At 46.2% G+C, this 19974-nt stretch overlaps 1 protein-coding gene across 1 annotated transcript in view; it reads right to left on the reverse strand.

The window, feature by feature from the left end:
- The window catches only part of PROM1 (prominin 1), a 66436-nt gene that overhangs the window by 3551 nt on the left and 42911 nt on the right, over window positions 1-19974 (reverse strand). The window contains exons 15-20 of the mRNA XM_048508703.1: window positions 15050-15130; window positions 14869-14937; window positions 12054-12146; window positions 9559-9674; window positions 6235-6258; window positions 5700-5768 (exon numbers count right to left, since the gene is read on the reverse strand). Of these exons, the coding sequence (XP_048364660.1) occupies window positions 5700-5768; window positions 6235-6258; window positions 9559-9674; window positions 12054-12146; window positions 14869-14937; window positions 15050-15130 (452 nt within the window). The remainder of the gene's footprint in view (window positions 1-5699; window positions 5769-6234; window positions 6259-9558; window positions 9675-12053; window positions 12147-14868; window positions 14938-15049; window positions 15131-19974) is intronic.

Genomic DNA, 19974 nt, shown 5'->3' on the forward strand with positions numbered 1-19974 from the left:
AAATCTGTCCAAGCCCTTTTTAAAGCTATCCAGGTGAGTGGCCATCACCACCTCCTGTGGCAGCATATTCCAAACACCAATCACACGTTGCGTGAAGAAGTGTTTCCTTTTATTAGTCCTAATCCCCCCTCCCCCCCCCCAGCATTTTCAATGAATGCCCCCTGCAAATAAGGTCCAGGAAGAAGTGGCGGAGGGATTTACAATTCTACTTAGATCTTTTGGTGGAAAAGGGTATAGTCAGGTAAGCAAGAAATGCAAGGTGGAAAGTTAGCAAAGATACAGGACTTTTTGAGACCAACTAAAAAGCAGTAGTGAGAAAGCCCTAAAACAGCTGAAGACTGGAAAAGGGGCGAAGAATCAAGCAGTAAAGGAACAAAAACAGCAGGGTACTAGTTTAACTACATGTGAACTGCTTTTTCCTAGTTTTTAGTATCAGTCTCAGGTATCACATTTGTTAAAAGAAACCTTGAAAGAGGTGGGGCAGAGAATAGTGTAAATTGAGGACCTGTCAATTCAAAATAATTGTCAATGGTGTTTCTGAAGTCAGATTTTTTTCATTAGTGTGCTTTAGACTGATTGTTTGATATCCACTAATATCCTGACGCACAACAAATTTATTATATTCTCAAGTATCTTCTCGTTTGTTAATTCTCCTTAAATGTAGGTCTGAAATGGACAGGATCCAGGGACCAAAGCGGCACGCCACAAGGTAGGGAATGGACAGGATCCAGGGACCAAAGCGGCACCCCACAAGATAGAAGTGGAAGGAAATACCGATCCTTTCCACACAAACCTTTTAAAACATTTTCAAGACAGGAAATAAAACATTTCCTCCAGGAAGTTCCGCACTGTTTTTCCTTCTTACATTCTGAAAACGTTTTATTTCCAACCTGGAAACATTGTATCTGAAAATGCCTTTACAACAATTTGCCTGTGAGAAACATCTTCAAAACGACGTTCCTTGCTGTACGGGCATATTTAAAACATTTTATCTTTCCCTCAGTGTTTTCCATGCCTCTGTGCTGTCCCCAAACTTTCCCCTTGACACCGTTTTATTGCGTCCCTGAGCTCACTGCAGTCCTCCTCGCCTCTTTATTTTCATTGGCCCCTTCCGCACACGCAAAATAATGCGTTTTCAAACCACTTTCACAACTGTTTGCAAGTGGATTTTGCTATCCCGCACAGCTTCAAAGAGCACTGAAAGCAGTTTGAAAGTGCATTATTCTGCATGCGCGGAATGAGCCTTTAGTTCTGTGTTCTTTTTAATTGGCTAACTCTTCGAAGCAGCAGTTACACACAGCAACAGAGAATCCGTGCATCCAGTCTTCAAAGCGTCAACTCTACCGACAGCCAAAAACAAGAGAGAAAAACCCTCAAGGGCAGCCATCGAACATTTTGAGGGGGTGAGTGCGAATAAACAGGGGGGAGAAATGTCTTGCAAATGTTTTAGGTGACTTGCGCAGAATGGCCCACTTGGTCTCGCGTGTGGAAAAACACTTTCTGCTCACAGGAGAACATTCAGGTTTCTAAGTGAAGTATGCCAGGCACAGAGGATGTCTAAACATTTGTGACAAAGCTCTTCCATTCCACATCAGTGGGGAAGAGTAAGCCTGAACCTTTCCCTTCTGTCCCTGCAGATGGTTCAAATGGGGGAATTATATGGAAGTCATTCTGAACAATTTGAGGATCAAGAGGGATAAATACTAATTTGATAGCTGATATTCGTAAAAATTATGAAAACTAATCGGTGCAAGAATGAATGTTTCAGCTGTTTGAAAGACCACTACTTCATTTGTTCTTCTGGCCTGCTATGGAGAGGCCTAGCTTGATGGTAGAGTACATAATTAAAATGTAGGAAGTCCCAGGTTTAAACCCTAGAATTTCCTCTGAAAAGGATATCAAAGAGAAGCAGGGCTAAGAAAGATGTCATCACAAAACCATGGTGAGTTCCTGCTAGTCAAGCTAGGTATCATTGGCCGAGGTGTATTTGAAGATGGGCTGGCTCTGCACTAGGCACCTTCACATGGTCGTATCTTTTCAATTATTATATAACTACTAGCGGTACCCGGCCACGCGTTGCTGTGGCAGATTTCCTCCTCATCACAGTCCGCAACCCACACAGATGTCCATGCAGGTCCAATGATCCCCAGCATAGCCTTTTGGACTGGTCAAATAGAACCCCTCTTTCCCTTTTCAACAGCAGATTGGATTCACAATGTTGTATTATGGTTTGTAGTTTGTTTAGTAGAATTCAGGGATGGTCCAACACAGGCTGGCACTGACAGTTCAGACCTAATTTACCCTGGAGTATGCAATGGCAGAGCCTGGAGGCAGCAGCCGTTATCTAACCACTCCTCAAAGGTCAGGGCAAACCCAACGTTACTTCAGAGATCTCAGATTAGAACTACCTGCCCAGCTCCCTTCTCCCCGCATGAGTTGGGTTGTCCGCCATCGGGGCTTCTTGTGAAGGGAGCCTTGCAGATCTGGCTGGCCAAATTTCCAAAGGGAGTAGGAGTCCCTGTAGACAGGTATTCTGTTGTGAGTTAGCATCTGTCCAAGTGCTTGGTGGACTGAGGGTGAGAGGACAGTTGTGAGAGTGTTCACTGTGTTGGAATGTATGGGGTGACGATGTGCAAACAGTGTAGGACTGTGGTGGCGAACCTTTGGCACTCCAGATGTTATGGTCTACAATTCCCATCAGCCCCTGCCAGCTTGGCCAATTGGTCATGCTGGTAGGGGGTGATGGGAATTGTAGTCCATAACATCTGGAGTGCCAAAGGTTCGCCACCACTGGTGTAGGAGAATCGCTTTGCCTAATATTACCTAAAACCTAAATATTACCTAAATATTACCTAAAACCTAATGTGCACATGTGTGTTGGAAAATTGTCACGCACAACCAGCTATGTGATTGTGTGAAGAAGTGGTGGGTGACTGTGGATGCACTGAGATGTGCGGCTGGAGAAGGGAAACAGAGTCTGCCCTCCTGACCTCTGTGTCTCCGTCCCCAAGGCCCGCAGTTCCCAGTAATGTGTGAGGTAAATGGCATGGAGAGCAGGCCATGCAGTGTGTGGTGGGGAGAATGCGCCTTTGGCCTAACTCGCAGAGCCTCCTTCCAATTTGAAACTGGGAACATTTCCCTACCGGAAAAGTTAAGCACAAATACAGTAGAATACAGTGTGTGTGGACTGCTGTGGCTAGGCTTTTACTAAATAGCGTGCTGCAGAAAAACCAATGTACTCTCTGATTTGTTGCCATACAGGGGGAAAACCTGTTGCAGCATTCTTCTCTGTAATCATTGTAAGCACAGGCTGAAGAATGAATGTATTCGGCTAGGTTTTTTGGGGGGGGGGCACCCGCAAATATGTACAGTGGCTACGTGTATGTGAACTGTTTTCATGATTCTGCCAATGGCGCTGCGCTCAAGGCAGTTACAATCTCTAGTGGAAGTTTTTTTTCCCCATTTGCAACGTAGTCTGTTAGTTATCCTGGATTAGAATACATAATTAGCAGTGCAATGATTGTATTACTTATACAATGGCATCAGTGGTCATGATGAGGATGGTCTGAAGAATGCCAGTCTGTACTGTAAGAGGTTTGTATGCCTAAGGCTTGGTGAGACACCAGAGTGGGGTGGATTATGCGTTTTGAGGTAATATTTCATTCAGGGAGAGGGACTGGAGGTGAGGGCAGAGGCTTCATGTGTAAGTGTGATTGTTTTCTAGATAATAGGTTGAGAGTGGTTTTGTATTTCATTTCTGTCTGGCCAGTACCTCTAGAGAAACGCTGCACGCCTGGGTCGCCTCAGCTTCTGTCGTCCCTCCGCTCCCTCACTGACTCCTGGCCCTCTCCCTGAATGAAATATTACCTCAGAACGCATACCTCAGAACAGGCCCAGCGTCCACCAGATGGCACTGTTTTTTGGGGAAAGGACGGTGATGGCACTGTTTTTTGGGGAAAGGACAGTGATGGCGCTGTTTTTTGGGAAAAGGACGGTTTACCTGGCAGAGGTGAGATATGTGAGGTAGTGAAAACATGCTTGGATGAGAGAGCAACGTTGTCTGAAACTTTCACAGCATTTGGTCCAGTAGTTTCAGAGAGCAACAATAAGAAACAAATGGACACTTTGCTTTTTATTTATATAGATGAAACCATCTCTTGGAAGGCATCATCTAGCACTGTCAGCATCATGCATCCTTAACATGCTAGAGACAGTCTTCTGTATGACAACTGAAGAACTCCTACAGTGATATGAGTGGTCTCTCAGAAAGCCCACACTTTCAAACACTTCTGGTCCACCACATGCTCCTACTTTTATACATATTTACAAGCCTACTTCTTCATTCAAACCATTAAAATTCAGAACAATCTTTTATTTTGATATAGTTTAGAGCCAGGTCCAATTCCACCTACAGAGGTGGGATCCAGCAGGTTCTCACCAGTTCCCGAGAGTGGGTTACTAATTATTTGTGTGTGCCGAGAGGGGGTTACTAATTGGGTCTGCTTTTCCGTTAGAAATTCCATTAGGTCCAAAAATCATAAAGTCCTGTTGTTTCCTATGTGGCTGGTTAGCAGAGGTAGAAAACGGGATAATTCTCCCTGTTGGGCTGTTTTAAAAACATGTTTTAGAAATATGGTAAAGTTCCTTGTTTAAGGAAAGTATCCTTCTTTTGATTTCTAGAAACAAAATTAAGCATTTGAAAGTATTAAGTATTTGACAGGCAGTCAATTAGAGGAGAAGTAGTTGTTTCTGTTGGCAGTAGACAATAGGACTTGCTATAATGAGTTTAAATTACAGATAGAAAGATACCAGCTGGAAATTAGGAACATTTTTTTTACTGTAAGAATTTTTTACAGTAACAGAGAAATTATTATTGCCCCGCCCCCGGAATGCCTGGCCCCGGAATGCCTGGCCATGCCCCCGTCGTGCCCCACCCAACCCCATTGGCGCTACGCCACTGTTTGAATCCCACCACCATGGGAACCTGTCACTAAAATTTTTGGATCCCACCACTGACCCTGCACAAAAGCTTTGAGGACTAAATTGCTTGAGATGAAAACACTATTGCATTTGCTTCTCCAGCTCCTGAGTCCTCAAACAATGCATCCTGTTTCCCTCAGTTGCCTCCTTCTGTGTGGATGAGCTACACAGGTGACCCCACCCAGTGAGGAGTTGTACGTGGAATGACATCATACCATTATATAGCCAATCAGATTTGAATCCTGAATGCCACTGAGGGTAGCTGAGGGCAATTTCAACCATCATTGTTAAACATTTTGAAAAGAAGAGTGTGTCTTGTCAGAAAGTATGTGAGTGTGTATGGCGAGGGGGCACATTTTTCAGTCCGGTAAACGAGAAAAAGCACCATGAGGATTTTCAATTTAAACCCATGTTAGTTCTCCATAAACAGCTGAAGTCAGGATTCTATACAGTGAACACTGTATAAGTGTACAACAGTTTCTGAGTATTTCCTGTTGTATTTGGAATAAAGTTGTGGGTTAAACGGTTTTTTCCCCCAATCTGTGTCATTTCATTGTGAAGTTACAATATCTCATGCTGTACAGACAAGAACAAAGGACTACACAGTGGGAAGCCATGCAAAAAGAAAATGGTTCCAGCTTCAAACATGCAGAAAAAATGTGTCGAGTGATAGATTAAGATAGTGTTCAAAAGGCAGGCAGTTTCAAAACGTTGTTTACCTGGTCATAATTGGATTGTGTATACCATATATATGCTCTTTATGATAACCATTATTACCATTTTCCAAACTGTAATAAAATAAATATACCAAGAAAGGACTGGATTAATGATAAGATGCAGATTCATACAGAGTATGGTTACAAAGATGATGAATGATAGTATGGTAAAGGTGTTTTCTTAAAAAAAAAAAGAGTTACTAATTTTAAAAAGCTATCAGTTGCCTTTCCAAAAACTTTTGCCCAAGGCAACCTACAACAACCCCCATCCCACCCTGCAAGAATACAACAAAACCATTCAAATGGCTCCCTTTTTTGGACGGTGCGCCCGAGGCACTGCCTTGCTGGAGCCTGCAGAGCAAGTGGGATTTCAACACGCTCTGCATTTAACTAACCATGTAGAGCAAAATGTCAAAAACACAGAACAAAAATGCAACTTATTCCAAGTAGCCAACCTTAAAAAAAAGAAGAAGCCAGCTCCATTTTAAAAACAAACCCCCCCTCTTCGCATGCCAGAATAGCAATTAAAATCTCTTACTTTTTCATGGGCATAGTTTCAACACTACAAAATATAAAAAAAACACAAAATCATGAATTAGTTATCTTGTGTGTGAAAAACAGGGTTACATGTGTGAATGGCTCAGGAGGGCCATTCTGATGTTCTAGCAGAAGTTTAATGTAGAAGATTGTTGTCGTTTAAAACAGAACATAAAGATAGTGGATAGACTTACAGAAAAATGGCTTACAAAAAAAAAAAGTTAAAACCAAAGACAAGTGAAAAATAAGTAAAAACAGCTATCATAAAGTAAAATGCCAAGTCCCTGAGACAGAGGAACTGCAAGTGGAAGAAAAAAAAGACCGGTTAGAGAGAGCAGGATAAATTATGTAAAAGAAAAGCAAAAAGAGCAAGGAAAAAATATCAAGATGGCTAAATATATATTTAAGCTCATAATTGTCACGCTCTCATCCACAGCTCGGCCAGCCTCTGTTTTCAGGATCCTGTCCGACACAAAAACTCCACCCATCTCAGTTTTGAAGAAGCAGCTGAATTTCCTTTTCTTTCTACATGGCCATGTCAGTCGTGGCCGGGAGCTTCCACCACGCTATTCTATTGATCACGTGGAGGGAAGTAGGCAAAAAAAGTCCTATAAGTGAACATGTTGAGGATTTCCCACTCTCCAAATATTATCCTCTCAAATATCTTTGGCCTTCTACTGTTGGCTAGTTCTCTGGGCTTCTCCCAGCCTCGAAAGAGATGGTAAGGACAGCAAATCAGAAAGTGTAACTAACTTGCTGAAGAAAAACACTTGAAAAGTGTGACTGGAGTTTATCCAGACAATGGAAAGAAGCCAGGGAAAAAGAGGAAACCTATATTAGCTAAAGAGAAGCAATAAAAACAGCAAGAATTAGGGCCAAACTAGATGTTTTGGTTTATAAGTAACTAGCGGGCCCGGCCACGCGTTGCTGTGGCTGAGTCTGGTGAAGTGGAAAAGAAAAAAAAGGGGAAGTGAACGGTTACAACATGTGGCATTGCACAATGCTTGCAAGGGAGGGGAGGGGCAAGGGGCCCCTCGCTCCCCTCCCGTTCCCTTGCATGGCATCCCGTCCCGTCCCTCCCTAACTTTCCCCTTCCTCTGCTAGGGTGGGTGGGCCATGTCCAGGTGGCTGGACCTGTCCCTTTCACTCCCTTCCCTAGCAGGCGAATTACCTAGCTGAAAACACACTGGGAGGCATGAGCTACGTTGTGTTCAAATTTCAGAGCATTTGGTCCAGCAAACCCCCAGACCCTCCCTCTTCCTCCGCTAGGGTGGGTGGGCCAAGTCCAGATGGCGAGGCCATCCCTTTCACTCCAGATGGCAGCGGTTTTCAAAGAAGGCATGGTTTCCCTTGTATCAGAGGGGGTTGCTTTGATGGCCAGCAGATGGCGCTGTTGCGGAACAGAACTGTGGTTCCAACTGTCACAGGTGTGGCATGTACACAATAATTGGCACAGTTGTGACATGTACACAACAGGAGGTGTGGAAACAGTATGGAAACCTGGCCGCACGTGAAAGTGACGTCGTGTGAAAATTTCAAAGCAATCGGTCCAGTAGTTTGGGAGATTACCTGTCAGCAGAAAAATGCACTGATAGATTTTTATATATATAGAAGATTGGGATTGGCACCCCTGAATCTAACCTGAGTTCCCCCCTGAGTCACACAGCTGCTGTGGGGAATGGCTTTTTAAAAAATGGGACCCAAATGGGTTCCCACAGTGCCACAGAGGGAAGAAGAGCTGCTGTTCCCCCACCCCACCCCCTCCCCTCTCCGTCTCCTTCATCCTCCACTTCATCTTAATCACCTGTGCCCCCTCTCCCTTTAGGCTGACCTACTGTTGACATTCAGGTTATCTGCGGGCCGTGATCCATCGACTGGGGGGCCGTGTGCTTGTCTACGAAATATGTTTCAACTTGGTCAGTGCATAAATGGCTACAGACATTTGATGCATTGCTGCAGGAGAACCTGCCTGCAGTGCAAAAAACAGACACAAGCATCCATCTTACTGAGACCGAACACATACAAGAAACGACAAATACCACATATGACACTCAAGTATGTCAAACTGAATAATCATACAAAGTCCAGGGTTCAAGATGGGCTCCCTGGTTTTAGGCCTGTTCCGTGGAATTTTAGGCCTGTTCATCAGCTGAAATTTTCTATCTTGCCTATGTTGGTTTGGGAACACTACCATTCTACATTCAACATTCAAGAAGCTCGTAAAAAAATCTCATGTACATGATGAGTCCCATCAAAACCAGGATAAGAAACATATACAAGTAGTGTTGTGTGGTTTCCGGGCTGTATGGCCATGTTCTAGTAGCATTTTCTCCTAACATTTCTCCTGCATCTGTGGCTGGCATCTTCAGAGATGCAGGCAAAACGTCAAGAGAAAATGCTACTAGAACACGGCCATACAGCCCAGAAACCACACAACACCCCAGTGATTTCGGCCATGAAAGCCTTCGACAAGACATATACAAGTAGCTCCTTTGTGCAAAGAATATGCGGTATTTGTAGTTTCTTATGTTTCTGATCTAAGTAAGACTGATGCTTGCGGCTGTTTTTGCACCGCAGACAGAATCTCTTGCACACATGTATGAAATGTCTGCAGAAGTCTGCACTGACTGAGTTGAAAATTTTCCTAAGTATAGTTTTGTTTTAGTCTAGATTTTGGTCTTTTCGGTGTTTTGCTCATCAGTCTGGCACTGTGTAAATAATACTGAACTCCATACCAACTGTCCCACTGAAGTTCACAAAAGGCTCAGCCTCAATAGGAACCTGGATTATCTGAGATCGGGTTTTCCAATCTGTTTTTTTAGCAGAACATAGGCAGGGTGTGTAAGCATGCCCTAGAACAGTGGTGGCAAACCTTTGGCACTCCAGATGTTATGGACTACAATTCCCATCAGCCCTTGCCAGCATAGCCAATTGGCCATGCTGGCAGGGGCTGATGGGAATTGTAGTCCATAACATCTGGAGTGCCAAAGGTTCGCCACCACGGCCCTAGAACATGGGAACGTTAGGGAGGGTGAGGAATGAGAGAAGGAATGACTATTTCCCTTGCTCCTTCATCAAAGCCTATGTCCCAAAGCTTCCATTTCTCCCGGAGGGGGTAGGGGGAGGATACAGATCAGAAGAACACCCTGCAGGGGGAAAGTTAGCAATTCTAGGGTTTGGGTTGCGATCAATCCTGCATTCTCCCCCTCATTTATTCCACTGATCTCAGATCTCTCTGCGACCCACATAATCTCGGGCATTTATGTGTCCGGTGTGCCTCGCGTCAAAGAAGGGCAAACGTAGTTCCCCTAATGTGCTCACTTACTCGTCGTACACATCTTCTGTGTCCATCCTCCGGTAGTATTTGGCGAGCTTCACAGCACAGATGATGGCAGGGATGAGAAATACCGTACAGCCTCCCAAGCCGAACCAAAAGGCATTCTAGACAAAAAAGCAACAGCATAAAATAAGGCATTGCCACTACAATCTCAAGGACTCTTCCCTAGAAACCTCTTCCACTGAAGAGACCTGAGCAGGAATCCTAATGAACCTGTGAAGAATTGCTACTGACACTTGCTGGCCCTGTTCTATACTAAACAGATCAGCAAATATATACAGTCAAACCAATACTAAAAAATCTGAGGCCAGCCCAGCCTAGGAAACATGGACTAATTGGTATATGCAATTAGTTTGAGTACGAAGTCAATAGAAAATTCATACATCGTTCATAAAGATTATTCATAAAGATATATTGTGATTATATTATAAGTAATATTCAACTGGATATAAAGGTAATAACAAAACATACAATGAGGGCACTCAGGCAACCTAAGAAGTGTAATGGGACTGTACTTAGTAACAAATTCTCAAAAGAATTGTATAAGATGCCACAAACATTGTCCATTAGGCAAGAAACCTGCAACAGTCATATTGCGTTCCAATAAATTGAAAGAGTCAGCATCACCAATATTCAATGAGTAAAAAAATATTATGAATTATCTATTGACTTTATGCTCAAACTAATTGCATATACCAATAAGTTCATTGCCTTGTGTCACTATATATACAGTCCATGTTTCCTAGGCTGGCCTGTTCTATACTACCCAGTGGTGTAGTGTCAACGGGGCAGGGGGGGCACACTGGGCACGCACCAGTGCAGGAGCATGATGAGGGTGTTCCGGGGCACGGCAGGGGGTCCGGGCACATGCGTGGCAGGGGCGCAGGGCACATGCGTTACCTGGGCACAGTGTCCCCTCGCTATGGCCCTGATACCCAGGGCAACATTTATTAGAAACTAGGGCTTGGGCTGTAACATTTAAGTTTTGGCTATGTCTATGCTTCAGCACAGATCCAAAAAGTTTATCCTTGCTAGAAATGAGGGAGCTTCAGCTTTCGAAGTGGTGGCTCCATATTGAAAAAAAAATCTTCTTCTTGGGTTTCTCATGGGAGTCTCCAAAGATCAGACTGTACGACCAGGAATACCAATCTCTTCTAAGTGCTGCACAAAGCTCCTGTTCCCCTCTATACTTTGGGATCACACCCCCGAAATCTAGCCCTGCTGTATACTTAGAACAGCTTGTTAATTATAAGTGCAGATGGGTCATGACAAGAGCAAGGTGCAACTCATTCCCCTCTGTCTATCTTCAAGGTCGTTTCCTTAACATCCCACGAAGTGAGTGTTGTTGTCGGTTCTGTCCCAACGCTATGGACTCAATCCCTCATATCCTGCTTTCCTGTTCGAGGTATAATTATATCAGAACCAATCTGGGAGCTTTACTACCTCTAGAATTTAGGGTTGCAATTTGGGCACTCGGTCTCGAAAAGGTTCACTATCACTGGGCTAGGAGAAGCATGGTTTGCTGGATTTTTGACGTTATGTTGTGTGACTGTTCTCACGGCCCTGGTAGAATCAGGATTCAGCTGAAGGAGATTGAAACTGGGTGTGCCAACTGGAATATTAACTTTGCTAACAGAGTTAAGATAAGCAGTCCTGGGATGCCATGGGAACCAGACTGCATAGAAGGGCAACAGCCCCCCCCCCCCCCACAACTACTAATATGCACAATCGCGCCACACTGGAATGCTTTTCCTTGAATCCCAGCTTGAAACTGCGGCTTCCCTCTGCGATCCACCTCTGAAGATGCCAGCCAACAGACGCAGGTGAAACGTTAGGAGCAAGATCCACCAGACCACGGCCACACAGCCCGGAAAACCCACCACAACCAGTTGAATCTGGCCGTGAAAGCCTTCGACGATTCCTTCTGGGAAGTCCCCAAAAGGCATCGCTGATTGCTGAGCCGGCAAAAAGTCACCAGGCCAGGGGTGCACGCTTGAGCTCTGGGGAACAAGAAGACTAGTCTTGTGGCTAAGAAGAGTTCGGACGGCACGTTGTTTTGGGATACTGGAAAGACGTTACCAGTAGGGAAATCTGGCACCGCTAGTGCCGGGCAGCCCCAACCGCAGCACCCGGCGGCTGAACCCGCCACTGCCCCCAAAGGGGTTCACCAGTTCACCAGAGTAGAGCCTTCTGCTCTTAACCACTACACAACGCTGGCCCTGAATGTCTTATCGGAAGACCTACAGGGGCCTGTTCTCCAGCCAAGCCACCATCTAGGCATCAGTGGGACAGCAGGAGAAGGCATCCCCACCAGGGCCTGAGCTATCACTAGCTGGGCCCAGGCTAAGCCCCTGCGGCAGCATCTTCCACGCAGCTTCTCCTGCCTCAGCATCCTATGGGATAAGTTGGCAGAACAATATAAGTCTGGTCTCTTTGCTCCCCCTCCCTCCCACACAGTCAAGAAGAATTGCAGGCATCCTTACCAGGGAATCTGTGACATAGCTGCATAAAAATATCTCTACGGCTGTATCAATGACATTGGCCACAGGCTTACACGCCGCCACTTCCATAGTAATCTGCAAGAGATCGGAAACAGAAGTACATGCGGTAGGATACTGGAGACTCCCAAGAAACCACTTTTAGTTCTCAAGTAGGTGATTTCCTCACTGGCGATTAATCCTGGGTTAGTCACCCGAAATATCCAGGTTCCCTCGAGATCTCCTCACAGCCGAACCGCGGAACACAGATCACTCCCGTTTCTGGTGCTCCTCCCCCCCCCATCACGGGATTTTTATTTATTTATTTATTTTTTCAACTTATATACCGCCCAACCCCCAAAGGGCCCTGGGCGGTGAACAACATAACATTCAAATACAGATAAACATAAAATCAAATATAAGTTAATCTCTAAATAATATAAATTAAAATGCAGCAATTAATACATAACATAACAATGCCCGCAATATCCCTCTTAAACCCTCCTGAGAGGAGAAAAGAAAGGGTGAAGAAATTTTCCTGGACCTGCTTGTATATACACCTTTTTGAAAAAAACACTCCAATGGGAGCTAATAGGAGATGGAGGCTACACATTTTAGGGTCCATAGCTTTGGCCCCCGTGAACCAAACTTCACCAAACCTGGGTGGCATCATCAGGAGGATCTCCTAAAGATACTCGGAAATTTTGGTGCTGCTGCTAGCTTAACAATTGCCCCCCTGACAGCAGGCACCCCCCCCCCCCCCGGGGCAGGCCTAGACGTCTTCACTAGAAGCATGCTGCAGCGAGGTTGTTGGAGCCTGGATGAAAAGGTGCTGATTCTTTTGAAACTTGGTTGTATCTAGATTAAATTTTCAGTGGGGATTCGGCCAGAGTCACTGTGCTCTTGGTATTTCCCAATCTGAATAATATTCGGCAAAGGACCTACTGGGGTTTGTTTCTTCACCCAAACCATCTGTGAGAATGTAAATAATGGCTTTAAAAGAGGCACTGAATTCTCAGCCTCGTATAGGACAGACATAAGCAAAATCTCTGTAGGCTGAGGAACTTTACGCACAATACTACGCTGCTGTTACCTTCCCTCAAACCCTTCCTCTTGATGCACTTCTGCTATGAAACTTTTTGGTTCTTAACCCCGTTCTCCTCATTCAATGAAGGCAGGGTTTATGGAGATCTCACTCCATGAGTTGGGAGACAGGGAGCAGCAAACCTCCCACCACTGAGTGTTACAGACGGGAGAAATGCCGGAAGCAGCTGCAGGGTAATGCAGCTGCAAGACTACAGAATGAATGGATAAACTGCAGGTGTCACCATGGGAGTCCAACATAGTCAAACCTCAGGTCTCCATTTGGTGGCCACACAACTATCTATTTGGTGGCCACATGCCTGCACAGTGCTGCAAACTTGGCTCTAGTGCAGGGGTGTCCAACTCTGGCGCCCCAGATGTTCATGGACTACGATTCCCATCACTTCCCCCAATTGGCCATGCTGGCAGCGGCTGATGGGAATCATAGTCCATGAACATCTGGGGCGCCAGAGTTGGACATCCGCAGCTCACAGCCTCATGAGACCCTCTGCTAAGGGGCACCTGATCTCCCATGCTGTTGATGTGTATCTTCACCTATACACTCATTTTAATCACTTATCCCTTCGCATCTCCCGGTTCCCTCACACTGCGGTGGTATTGCCCTTGATCCTAGACAAAAGGCCAATAGGCGATCGATAAGCTGACATGATATAGGTGACATTACCCTCTTACACTCTCTCTCTCTCTCTCTCTCTCTCTATCTATCTATCTATCGTCTCTCTCTCTCTCTATCTCTCTTCTATCATCTATCTCTCTATTTATCTATCTCTCTATATCTCTCTTCTATCATCTATCATCTCTCTCTCTCTCTCTCGTCTATCGTCTATCATCTCTCTCTCTCTTCTATCTCTCTTCTATCATCTCTCATCTCTCTCTCTCTATCCTCTCTCTCTCGCTCTTCTATCTCTCTATCTCTATCATCTTTCTATCTCTCTATTTATCTATCTCTCTCTCTATCTCTCTTCTATCATCTATCATCTCTCTCTCTCTATCTATCTATATCATCTATCATCTATCATCTCTCTCTCTCTCTCTCTCTCTCTCTCTCTCTCTCTCTCTCTCTCTCTATCTATCTATCTATCTATCTATCTATCTATCTATTTATGGGTTTTGTATACTGCCCTACCCCCGGAGGGCTCTGGGTGGTGCACAACATAGTTTCCCTTTACAGCACATACAAACAAAACCCCATTAAATTAAAAACACAGCGGTAAAGTTAACAAAAATGATGTCAGGCAATAAACCCTCATTAAAACCCTCCCAAAGAGGGGGGAAGCAAAACGAAAAGGTGGGTCCCATAGATGGTAAAGGGAACTCCGAAACAGAGGAATAAAAGGGGGCACTTCAATCAGCGGCTGGACACTCCAAAAGCCCGGTGGAACAACTCAGTCTTGCAGGCCCTGCGGAACTCACCAAGAATTTCCTCTTCGGATTTAATGTTTACCATTATTGTTATTATCAACAGTCATGTTTTATTTTAATTACTATCTGTCTACATTTTGAGCTGATTTTGTATCGAAAGAAATATTGACTTGACTGTGATGTCTTCCAGGATTGTAATTTAATCCTCACAGGGGAGGGATCTGGCAGCCCCCCCCCCCCCGCCCCCAACCAATGTTATTGCGTTAGACGCCAGCCACACAGATGGCTCAGTTCACATTTCTGAGGTGCATTTTCTCTCCGTTGCTGTGGCCCACAGGAGAGAAGAGCATCTTACCGATTCCTTGACCCACGCTGCATATTGCTTGAAGTAGCCTATTATGGTGTCCATGTATCTTTTGGTTTCCTTTGGAGAGAAAGAGAGAGAATAAAAAATGAGGTTTACGATACACTCTTCAGAGCTCCCAGCTTATTGGTCCATACATGCAAGAAGACTGTTAAACAATAATGAAGCTTACCTCAATAATGACTAATGAAGCATTATTGTTTATAAGGAGCTGAGCGTCCTCAACGGCACGGATCACGTTTTTCACTTTTCCCTGGAAAAAGAACAAAGGGGCAGAGAGCAAGAGATCAACAAGGATGCTGTTAAGACACATCAACTCTTCGATTATTATTATTATGGGCACGTGGTTAAAGTAATCTTTTGATTTCTTTTAAAGGTGTTTCTCCTGGCAAAACAGACACCACTAAGCCTGGGTTGAAACTGGTGATCAGCCCCTTAAAGACAAACAGCAGCCCCTTAAAGACAAACAGAATTTTCCAGGGCTTTCCTAAGTCAGAGCTTATTTTGTAAGCCAGAATTCAATTTCGAATACCTTTAATTTTATTTATTTATTTATTTATTAAATTTGTAGGCCGCCTCATCCTCGAAGGGCTCGAGGCGGCTTTCAACACGGCTGTTCCCGACAGCAAATAATACAACATAAAATTAAACCATTAAAACTCAGCAGCAATCAATAAATACATTAAAAAGCCAGATTGTGTAAACACATATATACACAGGCGCCCGATTAATGGCATATAAATAGTTTCACATTAACATTGCAAGATAATAACAGCCTTTACAACTTCTGACAAGTTAAAATAACACCATTTAAAAATTTAGCCACCGCTTCCAACAGCTCGTAGTTGTGGCTGTTTAAAAGATATATAACCTTCTGTTTATCTGTAATGCCTTCGCTTCCATGCAGGAAGGGGATTATGTGCTTCTTCCTACCTATCTCATAAAAAGGACAATCCAACAGCATGTGAGATACTGTTTCCACAGAACCCATGCCACACGGGCATTTCCTTTCTTTATGTGGAATTCCAAAGTGGCGTCCAAGGCTAAAGGAAGAAGGCAGGGCATTACACCTAGAACAAAGCTAAGGTGATTGCTCTACACCACCAGGCCTCAACCAGGAGATAAAGGTACCGGGCTACAATTAATCTATCCACAGGTATTCCCAGAGAGATCGGGAAGCAGGTTTTATTAGCTTTTATTAAGCCAGAATTCAAGAGACTGAAGATTCACCAGCCCTTATACCCAGGTCATAAGGTGGCAGGCATAAGTACAATGCAGGATGTAACCAACCTGAACAGAGCTAGGTGTCAGGGGGATACTATCTAGGGGATCCAGATATTTCTGGGGAACGGTGAAACTGCTTAAAATAACAAATTGCTGCTGCTGGGAAGACATACCGTATATACTCGAATATAAGTCGACTTTTTCAGCACATTTTTTTTGTGTTGAAAAAGCCCTCCTCAACTCATACTTGAATCTTGCAGAAATCGGTTGCCTTGGCAGCCGGCTTCAGCAAGGCTTTAACAGCCCCCCCGCCATGGCAGCGAGAGAGGGGAGGCTTTGAACGGCCCCTCGCTGACCCTGACTTTGCAGAAAGGAGGCTGTCAAAGCCTCGCATAAGCCGGCTGCCGGCTTTCAAAGCCTCCTTGCTCTCGCTGCCATACAGCGAGGTGGGAAGGGGAAGCGGGCCAGCCTGGATCCGAGCCCGGCGCAGGGTGCAGAGATCCCCCGCCCACCTCCATCGGAGACCCCGCGGGGCCTCGGATGGAGGTGGGCAGAGGAAGCCGGCAAGGTTGCATTTCCCACTTTAGACTTCTACTCCAGTCAATAAGTTTTCCCAGTTTTGGGGGGCGAAAATGAGGTGCCTCGACTTATATTTGGGTTGACTTATATTCGAGTATATATGGTATGTAACCAGCCTGCTACATGTATCCACTGCCATCTGTGCATTCTTTCTGTGATCTCTATTTTATGGCGCCTTAGCTTCAAAGACTGTTTTCTTGGGAAAATGGGAGGGTGGTTCTCTACGGGGAATAAAGAAGACTGTGAATGCCAGCTTCGTCAGAACTGGCTTTGCCAAGTGTGGTGCTTCGGTGCAGAGGCATGGCTGGGCCATACTGCGCCCGGTGCGCTCTCTGCGTTTTCCGCCCCCCCCTGCCCCCCCCACCTTAGTTCAGCCTGAAAGTGGAGGCTGGAAAAGTGGCCTGTTCACTTGAGGCTGAAAACAGCCTGGTGGGAACTACACTTCCCAGGAGACCTTGGGGCTCGCAAAGTCTCCTGGGAAGTGTAGTTCCCACCAGGCCGTTTTCAGCCTCAAGTGAACAGGCCACTTTTCCAGCCTCCACTTTCAGGCTGAACTAAGGTAAGTGTGTGTGTGTGGGGGTGCTGCTGCGGGGGGGATTTTCCCCACACACACCCAGGCGTGCGCCTGGTGCAATGCACAACTCACCCCCACCCCCTGGTAGCTCTGCCTCTGCTTTGCTGCCTATGCAATAAATACTACCGATCAGAGTCTGTTTATTGGCTTAAGGTTGCGAGACCTAACACTAGGACATATGCATAGGATTGAGAAATACAAAATGTTAGCATATATAATGAGACAAGGATCCTGTGCCCCTATCCAGCTCCGAGGGGTCTACTGCCCTGACCTTGTTAATGGTGCTTAGAGCTCATTCATACTTGCATGCTGGATTTTATTCATCACCTGATCCAGCTTATTCATCAATGAGTCAGAGGCAAACGTGGCAACTGGTGTCACGGTAATATGCTGGCTTAGATCCAAACAACTGTCAGCAGAAGCACAGGAGCATTCCGCTCTTGCCCTCTTGATGAATTCTGGAGCGATGGGAGCCATGCACATAAAAAGCTATACAGGTTGAGGGGCTGCAGCGAGAAGGGGGGAAAGACAGAACAGGCCACGCCTTCAACAGCCGTTGGCAGAGCAGCAGCAGCGTACTATGGGGGGGACAGAGGGTGTCATTTGTGGGCATCATGTGGGGGGCGCACCCAGCTGCCCCTTCCCCCTGCTGCTTGCACCTCACTTCTTCTGTCCTCTGCTGCTTGCCACTGCTTCTACCCGCTGCTGCTTCTGCCTACCTGCCTGCCGAGCGGTGGGAAGCAGCAGTTAGCAGCGGTGAATGGAAGAATCAACAGGTGAGCTGCTCTGTTCCACTCAGCACAGTCAAAGCCTCTGAAGTCAAGAGAGCTTGGTGGGGCCTGGGGGGTGGTGGTGCAGGCTGGCAGAGGAAGCAGTGAGCGAACAGGTGGTTGACTCTTGCTTGGCTCCACTCACCCAGGTTGAGGGGGGCTGTGTGTGTGTGGGGGGGGGGTGCAGAACTTAACTGGTTGTGGAGGCAGCTGTGGGGGTGCCCCAGGCGCCATTTTATAATGGAACGCCCCTGCAGAGCAGTGCTTATGGAAGACAGAGGAAAGGGCAATTTTGCCCCCATCTCCCACCCTCACTATGACCCACTTCCCAATTGCCTTTCTGCCCACCTAACACTCCAGGATATGAATGAATATCTGACACCCAAAGGGTACTGTTGGGGAGAAGAAGAAGAGTTTGGATTTATATCCCCCCTTTCTCTCCTGTAGGAGACTCAAAGGGGCTTACAATCTCCTTGCCCCCTCCCTCACAACAAACACCTTGTGAGGTGGGTGGGGCTGAGAGAGCTCCGAGAAGCTGTGACTAGCCCAAGGTCACCCAGCTGGTGTGTGTGGGAGTGTGCAGGCTAATCTGAATTCCCCAGATAAGCCCCCACAGCTCAGGCAGCAGAGCTGGGAATCAAACCCGGTTTCTCCAGATTAGATACACGAGCTCTTAACCTCCTACGCCACTGCTGCGCTATAGTATTTTCTACTGATGGCTGGTTGGATCCAAACCACTGCATTAGGGGATCTGTGATTATGGAACTGCTGTGGGCATGTGTGGTAAATGCATTTACCCAGGAGCGTTTTGTGGCTGCAAGGTGAGAATTGGAGCCGGGAAAGGAAGTTCTGAATGGTGCCTCGTGGGCAGGGCCTAGTAGTGTTCCAAGCCAGACAGCCAGCCAATTCCTGGCAGCCGGGGGTCAGCATTCATGGGTGGGTGAGAGGAGGCTCTGAGAGGCCAAGTCTACCCTCTAGTCAGCTCCCTCCACCATCAGGCCCTCGTTCATTTTGCTCTGGCCAGGCCTCCCTCCCTCGGCTGTGTAAAGTTGCTGCTTAGCCTTGGAAGGTTTTCGTCTGACCAGGTTGGCGGGACAACCAGATTGGGGAGTGTTTCTTGTATTTGTAGTTTCTAGTATCTGTATCTCCTCTGCCTGTGTGAAACTGTTTCAATGTGGTTTTTGGATGGGAACTACAGGTGTTTATCTTACTTTGGCGGGAACTGGTGGGGTGCCCGTAAAAGAGGCTGTTTGAACATTGGGAGGTCAGTTCCCGCATTGCTTGTGATCGACTTAGAATGCCAGCTCAATAAAGAACTTGAAAAGTTACTTTTGGCCTGGACTTTACTGGTTCCTTATAGGCTGCATCTTTTGTAGCATGGCTGGCAATCTCATTACATTTCTTTCTTGTCCCCATTTTGAGGTGGTTTTAGGCACCAGACTAGATCTGTTCGGGAAGGAAGGCCCTGTCTGCATGGCCACCTCTCTTGGGGCCTCGAGGTCATGCCCAGCTTGGGTGCTCTCCCTCAAAAGGTGGCAAGGGACCATGCAGGGCTTACATGCTTGGGGGAATCACAGGATCTGCCATTCCAGGTTTACTTCCCACAAACAGGATGAGGAACAGTGCCACCAGTGACAGGTAGATGCCTGGATCCAGGGGCGGAGTGAGGGGGAACTGCGCCCGGGGCACGCGTGTGCCCCGCCCCTGCCACATGCAGGGACGCCCCACCCTCACACAGGAGCACGCCCAGGGTGTCGTGCACCCACCCCGCCCTGTTGGCATTACGCCACTGCCTGGATCTGTGCCCCGGGTAGCACAAATGCTCCAGCGACCATAAGCTGAGTCCTGTTTTTACCCGAGCTAGGTCTCTGTGTACGTCTGTCGTCCTCCTCTTCTCTACCCTGTCCCCAGGACTACAACACACACTACTGAAAACAAACAATTCTTTGC

The sequence above is a fragment of the Sphaerodactylus townsendi genome, linkage group LG10, assembly GCF_021028975.2.
Source record: "Sphaerodactylus townsendi isolate TG3544 linkage group LG10, MPM_Stown_v2.3, whole genome shotgun sequence".
Lineage (NCBI taxonomy): Eukaryota > Metazoa > Chordata > Lepidosauria > Squamata > Sphaerodactylidae > Sphaerodactylus > Sphaerodactylus townsendi.